The 20901-nt window shown below is 38.7% G+C and overlaps 1 protein-coding gene across 2 annotated transcripts in view; it reads right to left on the minus strand.

The window, feature by feature from the left end:
• LOC116324051 (ankyrin-3-like) overlaps positions 1 to 20901 on the minus strand; it is a 177820-nt gene that overhangs the window by 151675 nt on the left and 5244 nt on the right. Inside the window, exon 1 of one of the 2 annotated variants that reach the window (XM_039616397.1) lies at positions 6085 to 6250. The exons of the other annotated variant lie outside the window; for it this stretch is intronic. Coding sequence (XP_039472331.1) covers positions 6085 to 6150 — 66 coding nt within the window. The 5' untranslated portion in view covers positions 6151 to 6250. Of the gene's footprint in view, positions 1 to 6084; positions 6251 to 20901 lie in introns of those variants that run through there. 2 annotated transcript variants of the gene reach the window in all.

A 20901-nucleotide genomic window follows, 5' to 3' on the forward strand; every position in this document is an offset into this window, starting at 1 on the left:
TCTTCCCTACTTGCATGAGTCCATTCTGCACATACAAACCAAGTGTACATATGTGTATAGTGGACCCACACAGGGTGTAACAGCTGATATATATGTGTTCATCCTCCAAACCTCGAGTTCATCCAGTTTATTCAGAGACACTTTTACTCCGGGCAAACTTACGTGCACTCTAGTGCCCAATTTAACGATTTCCACTTATGAAACAACTTCACATAGTGCGTGAGCCTTTATGCGTTCTCTGCACCTGATGACTAACTTCCACAGCTCCACTCTGATGCTCTCACTTCCTCCCTCTCCCAGCAGGTCTTTGGTTGTCATAGTTACATCCATTAACACACCTGCTAAGCTCTCTGGTCCCACAGGGTCTCCTCCTCTCACCTTTTCTTGCTTCCATTTCTGCGACATTCAGAGACTTTGCGTTAAAGAAAACCGCTGGCATTTAATAAGCTAGACCAAAATATGATGTAATAAAGAGAAGAAAAAATAGGATCACCTTTTGTTGGCTACTCTAAAAATATTTTATCTGTAGGCAGTACAACATCACTTTGCCAGTCCACCCAGGTTAATTACCAGGTGCCGAGTTATAAAAATAAAACAGCATAACTGCACTCATTAGCACTTTTATAGATTTATTTGATTGTTGGAATTTTGATTAAGTACTTTTGTCCACTTTATGATGCTTTCAAAAGCTGCACAATGGAAGTAAAAAAAAGGCTAAGGGTTTATGACATGTACAACAATGTTTGCTAACAACTCCCACTATACAATGCATCACACTTTACAGATGGCACAATGACGGTTGGATGACTTTACAGCTAATAATGACGCAGAGTGAAAGTAGCAGTTTCTAAGTGTAGTGAATATGTGATGGTGATTTCCAACACAGCTGAGAGGGTTTAACAAAAGAAGTTTAGCAGGTTATTGAATTGCATGATGGGAAATGTAGGTGTCGTTCATTTTTCTTGTTTAAAAACATGTTTAAAAATAGAGTATTAGAAAAATATATTAATCAAGAATGAAAAGAGCAAAAATAATAATTCTGAAACTCTTGATTGTTTTGCTGTGGAAATTTTTTTTTTTTGTTTGTTTGTTTGTTTGTTTTGCTTTTGCTTTGTTTTATTCTTTGCTTGAGCCCTGTGTACAGGAGCTGCATGCAAAAGATTTTTGTTAAAAGGGTTGGCATAATAAGCAAATGCTTCAGCCAATACCTTTTGATTAGCCTTGGCTCATGATTTTTGCTTTTGGTAATCTTTATTTTGTATTCTGTATGCTAATCAATAAAATCAATCAATCAAAAAAAAAAAAAAAAAAAAAAAAAAAAAAAAAGAATAGAATAGCCTGTGCAAGTGCATTAGCAGTCCATAGCATTAGACAACAAAAAAGATGGACATAGCCACCATGATGTCACCTATTGTTTCTGGACTATGCATTTTGAAGCTTCAACACTGGTGTTTTATTTACTACAACGTTTGTTTTCAGAGCCAGAATATACTGTATTTGGATGAAAAAGTAATGTGTTAAGTCAGCAGACCCCAACCTTTTTTGCCCCACGGACCAGTTTAATGTCAGACAATATTTTCAAGGCCTTTAAGGTGTCGCAGATAAATACAACAAAAAGAAATGACACGACCAAGACAAAAACTGTGGTATTTTGTAAATATAATAATAAACGCGAATTTACTGTGTAACTTTCAATTGTGTAACTTTATTAGCAGCGTCCTCCTGAAATGCGCCAACAACATTGAGAGTAACATCCTGCTTTCTGCCCCTTAATGCTCTCTGGTCGCTATGGTAATGCATAAATATTTCTTTCAAAAGCTCACGGACAAGGTCCGTGGCCTGGGGGTTGGGGACTGCTGTGTTAAGTTATCAGCTAACATTAGTTAACTTGGTTATCATACACAACTTTTCATACTGCCAAGGAACACACAATTAAACACTAGAAGTCCGCTCAGCAAAACTGAACCAAAAAACCTCATATGATCAGTACCACAACAATTCATATGTCTAAAGGCCAAATCCAGTGACCCAGGTCCAGCTGAGTTAAAATAACCCAACTCTGTTATAATGGAGTATTTATCTAACTATCCACAGAGGCCGAAACCACATTTTTGTGGTTATAAATATGCTTTTGGGTTATGTAAAGATGAGGATTTTGAAATTAGAGTATGGTGACTGATTCGCTTTTGGAGTCAGCCTCAAGTGGTTGTTAGGGTAAGTTGCAGTTCCTGCCCATTCTATACTAGCTTCATTTTTCAGTTTTAGGCCAAGGCCGCCTCTTGATCATGCAGACCCATTGCAGACAGCTGTCTACTGTCACCAGGAAGTAGTGTCAAAAAAGTTAAGGTTAAGAGCTAATCACATGGACACCAACGTGGTGTCCAATCTCCCCAAAACACAAATTCAGCAACTGTGTATGTAGAAGTAAGCATCATAATCTCGAAAGTTTTTCCCAGGTGAGTGCTGGAGAACATACATGCTATCACAGCTAACTGTTGGGGGCAGAATTGGGCTGTCCAATTTATGACCAAAAGAAAAAATTAAAAGGAAATAAACTGGAATTAACCTTTGATAGCCACCCAGCTGAGACAACAGTACGTTTATTGAACTTCATCTGAGGTCCTCCCACTGAAATATAACACCAGGTTCACATAATTTCCACTTTAAACACACCCACATGCAAGCATTCAATTGTTCCCTTTAGAGATGTGTGATAGTTCTTGGATCTTCCTGCGTTACTCATCCTGCATGTTGTCATGAACAACTGTGCTCCCGTTCCACTCTGGTTTTTCCACCGAAGATAGCAACAGGCAAAAAGTGGAGGCAACATTCATCTCAAAGCAGAAACATGACCCCTCCTTTTTTCCAGATTATCCTCCTGATCTCTCTACTTATCCTGTCTTTGGATTCCTCTTTATATCCCTCCTCTTCACTCTCTGCCTACCCATCTCTTCATCTGCCTTCTTGCGTCTTTACTAAAATAGAGCCATCAAGCTCCTCTTCTTCCACTTCAGCCTGCACTCTTTCATCTGCTTTTGCTGCTACTTCTCCCCTTCCTTCACATTTCTCCCTGACTGTCTCATCCTCACAGGATCACAGCGACACAGCAGTCATCTCTCATCAGCTGAGACGCCGTCTCACAACCGAATCGTGAGGTTATCAGTCCAATCGCTCCTCTCTTTTCACTCTCTACACTTTATTAATCACATTCCCTCTCTTTCTTTCGACCTTTGGCTTTTTTGTTTAACTTGGCCGCCTTTTCCTCCTTTCTCTTTTTACCCACTACTTTTCTGGTCATTTCTCTCCAGCCCCATTTCCCTCTGTCCTCTCTTGACTGCCTACTTGCATTCCTGAAACACAATAGGAACCATTAATCTTAGCACCAGTATGACAGCCCAACATGTACTGATATAATGTTGCTTCCAAAGGACATCAATATTAGAAGGCGTAGTAAATGTATGGTATGTTGCTTTCTGGGACGACAAGAAACACCTGTTACATTGAATTCATAAAGAAGACTATGGTGTATCTGTGCAGAGAGGCTATTAGGAAAAGCTGACTAAACATAAAGCTGAATCTTACAGAATAATGATGCTTAGCTTGCAGTTTTTAGTCTGCGGCAGTAAGGCCACAAAAAACCCACAAATTGTATAGACAGTAAAACACATCCACTGTTTGGACTTTACCTTCAGCAAGAAGAACAAAGTAATTTATGGTTTTTAAAATGGCTAGCAAGCTTTGGATATTTGATGGTAATCAACAGCAGATGTCCAAAGCTTCGGGTTAAAGATGTAGCAGTTACACATAATGGTTGGGGTACAATTATCCAGAAGAATTAGAAGCAAACACAGCACACAAACAGTACAGAGGGAAGCATTCTTCACTCCACAGATAGAGCTCCCACTCTTTTTTCACTAGGTGCCTACTTGAATAAAAGTTGCTAAAGAGGTATGAAGAGTCACCAAATCTCGCTACAAAGTTGCTAATTAGCAACAATAAGATGAACTGAAGCATGAAAATCGTTGCTGAGAGTCAGAGCAATATCATGCATTCAAACCAAGATGGTAGGCAAGATCTTTTTAACATTTCTTAAAAAGATTTATGGAAATAATAATATAAAGTAGTGCTGCACTGAAGTAAAACATTTTTTGCACACTGCAATGACATCAGCTGAACTTCACTGAGCTCTCATAGACACTTTGACAGGACTAACCTTTCTTAACCTTGTGTTTCAATCTGCTCTCATTCAGTTATTCACACATTAATTCGTGCCAGACAGTGATAGAGTCACTCTATACTTAATGGCAGGTTAATGGCTGCCCCTGGCTAAAGACAGGGAAGAGTTTCTGTTGTCTAAGCTATCCTCCTTAATAAAAACTAGAACTGGGTTGGACTCCCTTAATTCGGACGCCTTAATTTTTCATGGTATAGATCCAACAAGGTGCTGGAAACAACCCTCAGATATTTTGGTCCATAGTTACACGAAACAGCACAATCGCTGTAGATTTGTTGACTGCACATGCATGAAGTGAATATCCCATTCCATCATGTCTCAAAGGGGCTCTACTGGATTGAGATCTGGTGACTGTAGGGGGGGGTCACCAGATCTCACTGGATATTTTATCTTTTTCCGATGATTTTCTGTAAACCCTAGAGATTGTGCAGGAAAATCCCAGTAGATCAGCAGTTTCTAAAATACTCAGACCAGCCCATCTGGTACCAATAACCATGCGAGTTCCAAGTCTTTTAAATCATTTCTATTCCCCATTGTGATAAGTGGTTTGCAGCTTTCCTTGTCCATGTCTGCACTGAGCTGCTGCCATGTGATTGGCTGATTAGATATTTCCATTAATAAGCGGTTGAACAGGTGTACCTAACAAAGTGGCTAGTAAGTGTAAGCAAATGTGATTTGATTAGATTAAATTTAATCAAAAATGTCTCTGTTACCATAGTTCCAGAGATTCTTCTTTAAAAGGGTGTGTATTTTTTGTTACAAACAAGAGCTGCACACACACACTACACACACACGCACACACAGAACTCCACCCACTCAGCCAGACACCCAGCTAATGTAGAACTATAAATCTTAATGGTTCTGCTAAGCAAAGGGAAATCCATTTTGATCACACAATAAGCAGTGAGAAAGCATTTTCTGTGTTACCATCCAAACAAATCATTACCACATTTGCTCGGTCTTGATGAATTGATGCATGATGTGACCCTGGATGGCTTCAATATAGATGCTACTCAAAGACACCCCCATCCCCACCCCCCCATCTTGACCTCTCAGTTCACTTTTCGCTTCCAGCCCTGTCCTACTTTTCTTCTTCACCTCTCAGTTTATTACACCTATTCTCCCTCTTTGTCCTCCATAGCCTTTCCTTGCTTTGTCATCCTTTTGTCTCAGCTTTCCCTGGAGTGCCCTCCCCTCCATTTCATTGTTGATCTCTTCCACTTCTTATTCTAAGCTCTCACTGAGCATCTTTACGGGTTAACAGGTGCTTAATGCCTACAATCACACTTTGTGGTTTACTGTATTCAGATTAAGAGGGAATAAAAAATATCAGACTTAAAATATTTTGTTGAAGAGACAGGATTCCTGTATATGTGGCTGATTACTGTGTGAGACAAACAAATATTCAAGTATCACAGGATTACTGCCACATCACGAATCCTTTCGCTCTGTATGAGTCACTTCAGTAAGTGAACTGTACACAGTGAACATCGCAGCAAATAATATTGCATTCATACTGAATTAATTACCATATTCATATGACCGATAAAGGTAATTAAAAATGTTAAGAGAGCTCGCCAATCCAAGATTGAGCTCTATCAACAAATCACCTAACAAAGGCTGATAGCAACCACAACAAAAGAGCTGCTCTCCAGCATCAAATCCACACACAAAGACAAAATAATGGAAATAAAAAAAATCCTTTTTGGAAAAATATGCTACAACTTTTGTTATAAAAATACAAGCAGCGCTCATTTCCAATCTGAATTACTAACAATTAATTTAGCTTCACCTGAAGCAGCCACACCATGTTGTTTACAAAGCCAAGTAGAGCTCAGTGTTTCTTTTACCTTCTTCCCTTTCTTCTTGCGATGAGCCGACTTCCCCGCAGATTTGTCTTTAGCCTCCTCACTCATGGCAGCAGCTGTACGTGTCCCCAACAGCTGTTTGTGTGACTCCAAAAAAGGGTTTTTTTAATCCAGCATGGATGAGCGGTGAAGAGTGGAGTGGTGGCCACTCTCAGCACGCGCAGCGGCCAACTCGCTCAGCTGCTCACACCCACTTCCACAAAAACACACACGCACACAGAGTTACACACACACACTCTGTCCACGAGAAGAGAAGCCAAAAAGGCAGCTCAGCAGGAGTGATGGTGGGGGGGAGAGACGCACATTCTGGCTTTTTCTCCGTCCCTGTGTGTGTTTTTGTCTCTCTTTCTCGCTCACATACTTCACTTGTACCTGTCTTCGGATGCCGTCGCCTCCCACACGCTCCACAAGTGATAGCAGAGCAGCAACAAGCTACAGTACGGAGGCTTGAGTATTAATAGGCATCAATACCAGCTCATCAGCGGTTGCTTGAGTTTTGTGTGTGGATGTGCTTGTTACAGTTTAAAGGGCAAGAGATAATTTCTTCTTAAAAAAAAAGATGGAAAAAAATAGGAAGCAGATTCTGGTTTAGAGACGTATAAAACGACTCTTACTCCTGTTTGTTACTGCTGATAGACTTTTTGAGTCATTGGTTTTCTCCAGCTGTCGCAGCCGTCATCTACAAAATTAGTTGGCTGAGGCTAATTAATGTTAGCTTTGTGAGGTGGCCAAGGAACAAAAATTAAAAACTTGGTTTCAGCTGACAGTGCTAATCAACATAATTGATGCTTTCTTGCTTTACTCTGCTGCTCTTTGTCCCTCTCAGCTTGCTAAAGATATGATGAAAACAACTTTGAACTAAGACGACGTTAGGGCACGCTTCTATTTAGTAAAAAAGTGGATAGGGGGTTATTTGTGCCAAATGTACTTAGTTTACTGATTAATATGATCCTGTGACGTATTTCTATATTTTTTTAGATTTTACGTATGTATATGTATGAGTATGTATTGATTACTATGAGCATTTTTATTATGAACTGATTTCTGTCAATAAAGTTATTCTAATTCTTGAATTCAGGCTTGACTTCACTTTTCAGAACAGTCTTTTATATGTTGTATTTTATTTAGTGTTTGAATTCATTGGAAAGCAACTTAGGATTTAGTATTTTGTCTAAGGATGTTTTGGTATGTATAATGTTATAACCAAGAATTGAAGCACCAACCTCCTTGATTTGGAGCTTCTACCTCTTGAGCCACACCTACTTACAACATATATATAAATATAGTACTAGATACAGATATAAATAGATTATTCTTTTAGAATTTAATGAGCAATGCAAATTGGTTCAATCATGATGCTATCACCAGTAGTCTAAATATATATAGCGAGAGAGATTTTTATTTTTTTTTACAAAAGCTGTCTACCAATCCACTTCAGTCATCCCCATTTTTATTGGTACAGGAATCTAAACAACACAAAGGCACAGGTTTATGAGGACATTTCATACCAACTTATTAATCTTTACAATTAGATGCCTATGTAACAGGTTCAAAAGAGAAAGAGGACAAAATAAAGAAGTGATGGATTGCTACTGGAAAATAAGGACAAAAATTCTTCAACAACCACCCCCATTACACCCCTCACTGCCTCCTCCTTATCAATAATTAACAAAGACAGGAAACCCCTGGTGGTGGATCACTGTGGATTATTGCCCTTTATGTGTGTGTGTGTGTGTGTGTGTGTGTGTTGTGAGTGGATTATACCAATGTGAGTCAGTTTGCCCAGTACAATTATAACTGTATTGTCCATTGAGAAGCAGAGGCATTCAAGTATTTGTATTCAGGGCTATTCATTAATGTTTTTTTCCTTATGGAGACACACACTCTGCAAACTTACACACACACGCAGTTTCTGACCCCATCTGTCTTTTGCCCTCGGTGTATGTAGTTCTTGAATACAATGCACTGAAATAAGGTACAAGGTACATACACCCTCGGTGTATGTAGTTCTTGAATACAATGCACTGAAATAAGGTATAATATAAGGTTTAATAATCAGCCATATTTCACTTTGGCTCTGGGCGAGTCAAGGTTAATTATTACTTTGTTGCTATCTATGTGGAAACCAACAAGCTTTGAAGTTTTACTGCAACACTTCCTGGTTTACCTCAAGAATCCTGTCTGACATCTGGTGGCCACAGTTTGTCATTACAACAACAATGTATCTCCTGTATCTGTAGTTCTTCATTAAGAAAGCCTCATAACAATAGCATAGATCCTCTAATCAAATTACATAAGAGATAACCTAAAAATAGGCAATGTTTACTTTATAGTGATTGGCATGCGTCCTACTTTTCCACAGTGATCTATAAAAGGAAATCTAGACCATGTCAGTAAAGCTTTACATTTTCCAAAGATTAATGCTTACATCAGAGTGCTTAAATTACTTGTGAGCTTGAAAAGGGCATAAAAATATCAGTACAGGAGGATCAGAGATAACTTCTTATATCCATCCATTCGCTTCCGTGTATCCTTTTCAGGGTCACGGGGGGCGCTGGAGCCTATCCCAGCTGTCATAGGGCGAGAGGCGGGGTACACCCTGGACAGGTCGCCAGTCTGTCACAGGGCTAACACACAGAGACAGACAACCATTTGCGCTCAGATTCACACCTATGGGCAATTTGGATTAATCAATTAACCTATCCCCACAAACTGCGTGTCTTTGGACGGTGGGAGGAAACCGGAGTACCTGGAGGGAACCCACGCAAACACGGGGAGAACACGCAAACTCCACACAGAAAGACCTGATGGTGGAATTGAACTCAGGACCTTCTTGCTGTGTGGCAACAGTGCTAACCACCATGCCGCCTTCTTCTTCTTCTTCTTCTTCTATTCCAAACATATTTATTCCATACAAAAGATACATTATACAACCTACCAGCAGTTTGATCAGTTACTCAGATGCTAGTGGCAACTTTGGCCTCAAGCAGAAACGAGGATAAAGATGTCTGTGAGCTCACTTCTTTCCCTCGCTACTTTTTCAACCTGAAGTCTCCATCCCAAAATTATCAGACTATGCAGAACTCTCTTCTGCCAGGGAAGCCTTAATACAGCACATATAATACATTTATAAAATTATGATGGCATGTTTAAGGCAGTTAACCTTGGACTTGCTCCCTTCCTTCAGACCCAAAGGTTACCTCCATCTTTTACTTATAGTCTGTGGTGAAGATGTTGCAGAGTCTGTTTATTGAACTCTGGCACCAGTGGAAGCTTCAAGTTCCTGGAAATTCATCTTGAACGATGACTTCATCCTCCACAATAGATGTGAGCATAAAAATAAGGCAATAAAGCCCTTGCATATATAAAACAAATGTTGCCCTTATGCCTGTTGTACTGAATCAAAAAGCTTTCTCTTTTAAGTTTTTCCACTGGCATAAATTTTAATTCTACATCAATAGGAATTGCGATATCAAACACAACAACTGACATTTGTCATTGTGTTTTGACTTAAAATGATGACAGCTAAAAAAAAATGCAATCCAACTTTGTATGACTTTTATTTTAGCTCGTCATGTCACCAAACACCACCTTTTGCTTACGTCCACTTCTATTCCTTTCATTTTGCTTAGTCCAGTCTCTGATGTGTCTCCTCAACTCTCATCCTGAATTAAACATGGCAGCTCAAACACACACACACACACACACACACACACACACACACGCCAAATAATGTGTCTTCAAAGGCTTACATCCATGCACCCAGAGGTAACATGATACGCTTACAGCTAATATTCTCTTTCAGTTAGCCACTAAAAGGTCTACTGGAAAAGGGAGTGGTTTTATAACTGCACAATAAGTGCTCCATAACCCTGATTAATAACAGGCAAAGAGAACTCATGGTTAGAGGAGATAGAGGCTGGCAAGCGCCAGTAGATTGCTACTGGCGCCAAAACAGTCAGACTTGAGATGAGAAGCACTCGTAGGTATGTATTTTAAAGAATATGAAAATCTCAGACATGGGACAGAAAACGCGAGCTTGAGAGGCTGAAACAGAAGAGTTTTCATTCTGAGCAAGAGAAGAGAGACATGGGAAGGATCAGAGAAGAGAGACACCACCTTTCTATATTTGTCTACTCTTTGATGTTTGTATGTTACATTCCTCAATGCAGTGACAGCCATCATGTGGAGTTCTGCAGCAGGGAAAACTATGATGTTCTCAAGTGGTTTGTTTTTAATGAAAGCAGGTGTGAACTTTGGTTCAAAAAAATTGAAAAATCTCCAGTGAGCTGCTGATCTCTAAGCAAAAAATGCCATGTTGATGTCAGAGGTGAGAGGAGAAAGGCCAGTCTGCTTTGAGCTGACTGGAAAGCAACAGCAACTCAAGTAATCACTCGTTAAAATGAAGGTGAGGTGCAAGGTGAAGACACGATGCATCAAAGGTTGAAGCAGGTTGGCTACAGCTGCAGATGCACCACTCCTCTCAGATAAGAACAAGAAAGCGAGACCACGTTTTGTGACATTTGGATAGTTGAATCACAATGAAAAAGCATGGCTCCATCCTGCCTTACTTAATGGTTCAGGCTGTTGCTGATGTAACGATGTGATGACTACTATGACTGAGTTGAGTACTTTGAACGGCTGCATCCAGCAGGATATCACACCATGTCGGAAAGCTCAAATCATCTCAAACTGGTTTCCTGAACTTAAGAGTGAGTTCAGTGTACTCAAATGACCTCCATCACCAGATCTCAATCTAATAGGTCAACTTTGGTATGTGGCGAAACAGGAGATGGATATCATGATTGTGCTGCTGATAAATCTGCCTCAACTGTGTGATGCTATCATGTTACAAAGAAAACCTTTGAGGAACGTTTTCAGCACCTTGTTGAGTCTATACAACAAAGATTTATGAAGTTCTGAAGGCAAAAGTAGATCCAACGTGGTAGTAGCGCTTAATAAAGAGTTATATTGTGTTTTACTGTGTTTTTCTCTGTATTGTGTAGTCTCTGCATTTGATTCATTCTGCTACCCAGCATTTACTTATGAGATATTATATCTAATCATTGAAATAAAAATAAAAAAACAGGATTCAAGCAACACAATTGCTTATTTGAGTTATATTGGTTTAAAAATCTCAGAAAACTTATCAGAACAATAAAAAATAGTTTGTTACAAGTTCCTGAAATTGCATTTACTCCCTCTCCCTCATTGGATTTTTATTTACAAATAATAATTAAACAAGAAAACAACGAGTTGCAAGATGTCCCCGCTTCATTGCAAAGACCATTCAAAGTGTATATGAAGCAGAAGTTGCAAGTTTCCATTTAGTTGGAAATTCATGCTGTTTGCAGGAATCTGGCAGCCAAGTGTTCAGGACGCATACCTCATGAGCAAAAACACCCTCAGCAGCTCAGTTCAACTCCCGGCCACCCAAAATTTTACTGCCTGTCATTTCTCTGAACTCATTCTCCTCATTTTCTTGTACAATGTTCAGTTAAGACAATTATCCAGTGAGGTCAAAGATTTTAGGTGCCAAGTTTGGCACACACAACCTTTTCCATGCATTAATATGGAAACAAGAAAATTAGGTAACAATAAGCAAAGGAAATGTTTAAGCGGAAGGGGAATAATTCCTGTTACTGTCATACTAACAAGCTTACAATAACATTTTTATTGATCATGCTGTAACTTGCGTTTACGGGATTCTCATGTTTGCAGCCCTGTGCCCTGCATGGTGATAAAAAGTTTTCTCATAATCTAAAATGTTTCATGCTGTGCCTAAAATACCTGACAGTACCAAATGATTCAAAAGCATATGGGTTGGTGGGCTTGTGTCTGCTTGTCTGAGTGGGTGTTAACACATAACACTCCTTTATCACAACAAGTAAATCATAAATCTTGATAGAGGATAAAAGTCCTTCAGATAGGTATAAACTGTGCCTGTGGCATTGGCAGCATCTGTGGGTTTGATTTTCAACTGTCATAATAACTTAATGAGAAAATCCCCTTTTTCTGTTTCAAAAGTAGGCAACAATAAACAAAGTAAATGTCAACACATTCCTCGGAAACTTGAGATGCTACTTTCATCACAAAAACAGCAAAAGTCCTTGATAGCACTGAAATGATCTTGCTACTATATATACTAGATTCAGGCAGGTGGAGGTGACAGCAGATAACAGTGAAATGCAAATACAAATATACAAATATAAGATTGCCCCACTGCATGTTCATCAGCATGGAAACTAAAGCTAACATCTATCCTAAACCACATGCAAAAGTGATGCTGTAAAGTTTGATGGCAGTTACTTTATTAGCTCTAAGCACTTTTCCTTCTTTGGATTTTCTGTATAGATAAATTTTATTGTTGCAAGACAATCTACTATCAGACATGACACTAAGCTACAGACAAGCGCTCCATTTTCTGTGAACAATGGCTTTAATTTGATTTTCATTTGAATTTTATTTATATGGCAACAGGAAAATACAATCTCAACAAGTTTAGCTAAAGTGAATTATTGAGCAACCAAAGTCTTTCCAGGAGAAAGCCTCTTGACCCAAAGCATTGTTTATATTAACATAGAATTCAGTGGTTATCTGTACATTTAAACTGCATGTCGAAGTCTCCGAAAGTGTAGGCTGCCTCAAAACATAGTTTTAAAAAGTTTTGTTTTTTTAAAACTGGAAACTATACTTCTACCATCATGTTAAATTCAGGCTGTTTCAGTTCCATGTCTCCTTCTAACGTTTAAGAAGCAATCCCTTTTAAAAATGAAGTCAACACAACTCCTAAGTTGCCCACAATACTCATACACTAGAATGTTTAAGATATTTGCAGATGGGAACACAAAAATAGTTCTGGTTTCCCTGTTCACTACATCTTTGTTTTATCAATTTGTCTTTCAATTATCCATTTTAGAGGCATGAACACTTTGAGTAACATGACATTTTGGTTTGTTTAGTGTTCAGCTGTAAACAAATTCATGCAAAGGAGCCAACTGTTTAGTGTCTCCTGCAACTAGGGTTTGTTTTTAAGTGTATTTACTACTAAATTTATCTATCACAATGAATTATGAGTCAGACTTGCTAAACAAGTTGGAGTCTGGCTAGTGCTAGCTTTGTCTGTCAACTCTCCGAGTCATTTTCACCTTATAACAAACAGTTTACTAATTAAAATGTATCACTTCCAATTGCAATTTTTCACTGCTCACTGAGCTCAGCGAAGAATGTCCTCTTGTGGCTTAATACATTAAAAATCATAATACAGTATTTCTAAAAATATTTTGGAATTGTGATAAAATTTATGCACACACTTTTCCCGCCACATGTACTTACTGTACACACTAGTACCTGATTCATATGCTGTTTCACCCTCAGCCTCCCTCAAAAAAAAATTGTTAATGCCAAAAGCACAGGTGGAAACTTGTTGCAACTGTAAATTGTAAATTGTGAAATCCATTTTAAAAAAGAGAGCTCAAGTAATTTTAAAAGAACAAAACTCAATTTGTAGTTAATGTCTTAGCTTACAAAGCGCAACAATGTACAGCACATAGAGGTTTTGCTCAGGTTACTGTGGCCTCCATAGACAGAAATTTTCCAAGCAGAGATATTAAATGTAAGGAACAACCTCACACAGGCGCAACTTGCCTTTGTGCTTTCACCAGTTTCGTTTGCTTGACAGTTAGGAATGTCAGCCCAACCACAGCAACCTGATAACGATCAATGTTTCATGTAAACAGTACCAATGAAAAAAATCCTCCTCCATTCTTTTACCTCTCTAATATCAAGTACCTGTCTTTCCTGTAAGCTTAAGAGCTGTTCCTATATCTGCCTTTCTTGTCTTTCATCTCCATAGTTCCATCCCCCTTACCTCCTCTCCTATCTACTTTTGCAACTATAGTCTTTACATTTAACTTCTTCTCCTCACTTTTGTGTATCTATAAAGAAAACAGTAGCTTAACACTACAGTTTGGACCATACAGACCCCTTTAATGTTCAAATTAAGAACGGAATAAATAAGCTGACTTTATTTCAGCTGTCTCCCATACAAACTATCAGTGACACATACTGCATATTAATTATATCTTTGAAGGGAATCTTGGTGATGACCAGCCAGGAGGAAATTAGTCCGGGTTCACATGTGGTTGCCAAGGCAATGCCACAGCAAAAGATGAATCCCCATGGCAACAACACCAATGTGTAAGGAGTTCTCAATGACAAACCCATAAAACTCTGAGACTTTTGTTAGGTGAACCACTCTGGGCTTTGAAAATACATTTTGGTATGACCATCATCATATATGTTGCTGTCAATTCACTTTTATCATACTGTTACATCCTGTGAGGCTGTGTGGGCGTGGTGTTGTCTTCACCCTCTCCTCCTCCTTCTTTCTTGCCCCTCCCCTTGTCTCTCTCTGCCCCGCCTTCTCCTTTAGAACACACCTGCTGCTCATCTGCCCTCGTTGACCACCAACGTGTGTGTGTGTGTGTGTGTGTGTGTGTGTGTGTCTCTTTGTGAGTAGCTCTTAACCGAGCAGTGGTTTTGCTTAAGTGACGGCGGCCTCCATTATTTTGTTTGGCCTGCCTGGTTATTGCTAAGAGCAGCGTTGCTGTCTTTTTCTGTTGAAGCCTTATAGTTGTTTTCTTTGTTGAAGTGGTCACCATCCCTTTGGGTTGGCCTGTCTGATTTATCATTAAAGCAGCGTTGCTGTCTCTTTTTGTTGTTACTGTTTATATGAATATTGAGTTAATTGATCATAATAAAGATTTATTTTGTGTTAAATACCTCTGCCTGGCGTTCTTTTCATTTCAACCCGGATCCAACTGTTACTGTCCCCCCACCCTCTTCGCCTAGCTTTCATGTGGGGACATAACAAAGTGGGGGCTCGTCCGGGATAGGAAGCACAAAAGATTTGAGCTCTGAGTCATCAATCCTGGTGGTTTGTACTGGAGATAGTAAAGAGGAGCTCAATCTACCCCAAATGCATTTTTTACTAAAATTGACAGCATAAACAAAATAATTTGTCATTAAACTAATATTCAGCTCATTATAAAATAACTATTTTCCTTCATTCTCCACCAGGTTATAGAATCTTCTCTAATTTTAGCAAATCTAGAAAAAAGTGCTAATCTCCTGACTAGGGCTTTTCTGACCCCCCCCCCCCCCAAAAAAAACAAAAACAAACAACTTTCCAAATTCAGTTCAATTCAATTTCATTATATATATAGCGTCAAATTGCAACCACAGTTGCCTTAAGGCACTTTATATTGTAAGGTAAAGACCGTACAATAATACAAAGAAAACAGAAAAACCTAACAATCATATGACCTAACAGCAAGCAGTTAGACGACAGTGGGAAGGAAAAACTCCCTTTAAACAGGAAGAAACCTCCAGCAGAACCAGGCTCATGGAGGGGTCATGAACCGGTCATCTTCCATGACCGGTTGGGGTGATTGGAGGAAGACGGGTAAAAAGACACAGAGTGGAAGAAAGCCAGGGATTAACAATACCTAATAATTGACGTGACTGAAGGGACATGTTACAGCTTGCAGGGCACCATTAGCACAATAAGCAGGCCAAAACAAGCCAGAGTCTTACATATTCTTTCTAGAAGAAATCGCTTTCCCTCAGTGTGCCCGGTTTATGATTTGCATGTTGATGCAGCTTTTCTGTGGACCAAAGTACTTGTTGTATACATTGCTATGTTAGGTAGTCAGATTTCTGGGGGGGGGATTCACATCAGTCTACAGAAAAGTTTAATTATATCAGCACAAAATGCAACATCTCAAGTTGACAAGTCACCCCGGCTGTGGCAGAGCAGTGGAATATTGTCTGAGTCTGGTAGCAACCAATCATCCTAAAAGCAACCTGGGCAGGCACCAATAAGGAGAAGTGTAATATTACTAAAACCTCACAGCATGCAGACGATGCCAACATAAAATGACTACATCAAAAATAAGGGGACTGAGTTGTGCAATATCTATAATTTCCCTAGAGTGATGGAAACTTTTTATATAGGTGACAGAGTCAGCAGTGGCTGAACTTCTCCCTCCTGTTCAAATATTTACAGTTTCTTCTGCCAGTTTTTAACACCCTTACAAGCTGCCACATATTACAACACTAAAGGCTACAGAGAATACAGGAATTGTTTATTCAAGGTGTTATTCTTTCTGTTTTATCAACCAATCAGACGTGTGCTTTTCTGGAAGATGCATGAAAAAACAAAGTTAAGCATCACATAAAAAAAGGTCAATGAACAATTGTAAAGTAAAAGAGCCTCATTTACAGAAGAGAAGAAATCCTTTCTCTCACACACACACAGACACAACTATTGAGAAAAAGCAGACACACAAACACAAGCCACAAAGAGATAGACTTTCCATCCTCCCCTGATTTACAATTTGTCTTTGTCTCGAGACTCGGCGCTCTCACACAATACCGATGGCAGAGAAAAGGACATGGTTCCACGCCTAAAATGGTCTCATCGCCAAGACCGGCGAGCGGCACAGGAACAAGAGCAGAGCTGGATCCTGACCACTCAGCTGCTTTCCCCTGGCCCATACTTCAGTTTTTAATATACATCCAATGACAAATATTATTTCATAATTATTCTTTCATCAAGCTGAAACTCTTCTGGATGGTATGGAGAATTTTGAAGCCTCTGATAGTGTATGAATTTGAATCTTTTAAGTCGTGCTGACTAGGTACTAGTGGAAATGAGGCTGTTGTGTGTGCCCCCCTGTAAATTATTAGCAGTATGATCTGTGCTTACACTGCTGTGCCCCAAGACCTACAATAAGATAGATAAGAGCCAGAAAATGGATGGATGTATAGATAAATAAATGTAAATGTAAAAGAAATTCTAATCATTTTAAATAGGCAAAATTACAATGCCAAATCAGTTCAATCAAATGATTTTTAACATGAATGCTATCCCAAATACTTCCGTCCACCTATATTTGTACAAACGATTACATCATACCTCACATCACAACGGATGGAAATCACTGACATTCAGTGACCAAGCACCCACGTTCTGTTCAGACACATGCGACAGAGGGGCAGCTGTCACATGTTCGCCAATTCAGATACATATAACAGAAGCACTCAGTCTCTGCTGTATAAGACTCTGGTGTCAGTCAGTGCAATGACCCTGCATGTAGTGTCTCTGAGTGAGTGAGTGTTTGAGAAATCTGTCTGTTAGTATTTACTGCTACTACACTGGTATGCATTCATTCATTCACCCTTCCTTTCCATGTGCAGATGTTCAGACAGTAACCGATCTTTTCTCTGCCACTGCAAACCGATTCTGATGCTGTTAGTTACAAACCAATAATAGTTGTTTGTCTGTTTTATTGTGGGTTGTTTTTTAATCTTTAGCACCATAAAATCAAAACAGAGCGGAGAACTTTTGAAGCTCCGCATTTTAAGCATGCACACCATGCTGCAGCATGTAAACACATCTGTTTAAAATGAGAACACTTTTTCTCTTAATTTTGTCAATGTTTAACATTTAAAGTTCTTTGTGCTTTGGAGTGAACCAAACGGAATAAACCAGGTTAATGTGTATTGCACTTTTATAACCTCGTGTCCGCATTTTATAGGCACCAGCAGAATACAAGCTTTGTTTGTAATGCTGAATGCTACAGATTAAGACTATGGATGGGAATTGATAAGAATTTAGTGATTTTAATTCCACTTTTGATATCACTTGTTGATTTGATTCTTTATCAGTTTTCTTATCAGATTTCATTGGGTTGTCATTGGCTCTACTTTGAGAGTAACCACCATTGCAGCATATTAAAGGCATTACATTTGTGCAAATTCATTGCATGCTGTGTTGTCAAATATTTCTGCACATTGGAGGTATTTCCCCTCTAGCTGTGATCGTTGTTGGTGTGATCACTCAAAAAAACCAAAAACAAATCGAATACACATATTACACTGAACACTTTTCTTAAAAGTAATGCAGTGTGTTACTTAATTACATCCAGGAGAAATTAATTTGTTACACTACTTGTTATATTACTTTCATGTTTTCGTGCATAAAATGACCTGAAACGCACTGTCTCATAATTATGATTTAACAATACAAACCTAGAGGCTACACAAATCCCAAGTTCAGGGCCTGGCTGCCGGGTCGGGGTCGGCATTCACTCAGCTTTACATCTGCACTTTACCATCACACTCTTATCCTTTTGTGAAATAAGTGAGTAATGTCCATATCCATGCTGTAGAAAATGAAACTTTCTGTTCTGCAATCGATTGTAATAGATTTTTAATTTTAGGCTCCAGGAAGGCCAGGGATTTAATGTACAGTGTTATAACATTAATTTACTGTATACCAGAACCATGTGACAGTTTTTGTAAAACAGTATGAAAATGCTGCTGTAAAAATTGTCATAGATGATATTCATAGAACAAAAAAGTATTCTTGGAAGTCTTGAATGAATGTGATTCATGAGTCACCTGTAATTTCCAAACAATACTCTGGCAGGGAGAGTTTTCATGATATCAAATTACCCATGCACTTACACGGGTAATCTAGAGACAGATCTTTTTTAATGCAATAATCTCTCACAGGATTCTGAATTAGAAAAATAACAGTGAGGACATCAATGTACTTTCTTTCCTTAGAGAAGGATTTGTGTAAAGGAAAACAAATTAATGTGATGCATTTCAAAACTCATAAACTTGGTAGAAAGAAGGAAATTTCCCACTGGGAAATTTTTAAAAACAACCAATTTCAAATTACAAGTTTTTTGGTTGTTTTTGTTATTATTTATTTATTTATTTGTCAGGTGAAAACAGAAATTGTTACTAATAAAAAAAACTACTAGCTTTTTATCTCTATATCACAACACCTAGGAACTTTCAGTTTACGATTCATGTGACACAAAACAAAAAAACAAGTAAATATAATTTAGTTTGCGGTCATCATTGCCTTCCTAATAGGAAGTATGGTGAGAACGTTTTTTTTCAGACATGAACTTTAGAGAAACTTAAATCAATTTTTCAATAGATCATTTTCATCTACTACAATACCCAAATGTCTCCTGTGAGTAATTTTCAGCTCTGGTTGGACGCTTTCAGTGAATAGTGGGCTTGATCATTTGCTTCCCGCACACAAATTAACTCACTTGAAGACCGAAGAATTGCTTCAGTTTACTGCATTGCCAAGCCAGAAGTCTCAGAATACAAAAATAACAGTATATGCATAACACTCATCAGTACCGCCATGCCGCATCTGACTGAAGTTGACAGAAGCCGGGTTACTGGCAAGCATGATGCTGACAGCATACCAGTTTTGAGCTGTCGACACAGCCTTGCATGTCCATGACAGCAACATCTTTGATCTCATTGCTGGAAATGAGACTATAGAGAGGTACCAACATGAGCTGTTCCAACTTGTACTTTTCACCCACACTGCCAAAGTTGGGCAGGACTTTGTGGATCAGGATCATACCCACATCTATTTATTGCATTTAGTCATGCACATGTTACAGTGTTGGTACATAAAATAGACTATTATATTTACATAGCTTTTTTTATTTCCAGCACACTTTACATCACCAGAGGCCTCAGCCATTACTATTAATTCTCTTTTTAACAAACCAATCAGACGGGTGCTTTTCTGGAACACCTTTAGAAAAAAAACACAAAGCTAAGCAGCAGCCGAAAAGGTCAGTGAACAATCAAATATTGTACCCTTCGTGAGCGTCGCTATGGTGCCTGTTTAGTGTGCAAAAGCAGGTCAGAAGGAAGATTTGTTTAAGCATCTGTTTACATGCAGGGATGCTTACAATTTAATCCGTCTCCTGGTGGATAAACAGCACTGGAGTATAATAGAACCTATAGCAAATTTGGGGATTTTTTAACATTATTTTATTTTATCAGGTTGCTGTAAGTGAGAACTGCTGCAGTTTATCTGGTTTTAGTGTGCTGAGGGGAAAAAAGATTGGTAATAATAAAGGAAGAGCAAAAGTTAGATTTTTCTTCTTATATGAATATTTAATTTTTTAACAATGATTTTTTTCACCTTTTTGTTCTTAATTGGTATTTTTAGCAGGTAAGAATAGTGAATTTCACTTATTTCTGTTTCCTCTCCTCATGTTTTGTGTTTTTGGCAAGAACCACTTCAAAATTGTGCATTTACTTTCATTTTACCAGTACAACCCCTCAGTCCCTTCAAAGTTAGGGACAAATGCAGCTTGACAAACCCACCAGGAATTTATACACTGGCATCTTTCCTTCCATCTTTGATTCTGAATGACTACCATTCAGGTTTCACAGGCTCTGGTTTGTTTCTCTGTGGCCTGCTATGTATCTGGCTCAGCTAGTCACAGATTTGCACACACACACACACACACACACACACACACACACACACACACACACACACACACACACACACACACACACACACACACACATAAAAGCAAGCTCAGAATTCATATGTACGCACACCGATTAGCCATTAGTCATTCACATTGAAGTGTAAATAAAACTTGCCGCTAAATCGACATAAATCCATCGATATGTTTGAAGCTTGTGTTTGAAGCAAGTATTTAAACATAACTGCAGTGTGGTAACACAAACTACTAATGGATAAACACACACTTATTCAATGACTTGACATTACCTCACCACAACTGAGGTCATGTTTACTTGTTTCATTACAATACCCAGCTCTGAAAGCCAGAGAAAGTGATTCGGTAAGCTCACTCCCTCCCCTGCAGCAAGCTGAGTCAGCTTAAGTTTCTCATCATAATCAGACATACGAAAGGACTCATGCAGAAT

The sequence above is a fragment of the Oreochromis aureus genome, linkage group 8 (genome assembly GCF_013358895.1).
Source record: "Oreochromis aureus strain Israel breed Guangdong linkage group 8, ZZ_aureus, whole genome shotgun sequence".
NCBI classification, from domain to species: Eukaryota; Metazoa; Chordata; class Actinopteri; order Cichliformes; family Cichlidae; genus Oreochromis; species Oreochromis aureus.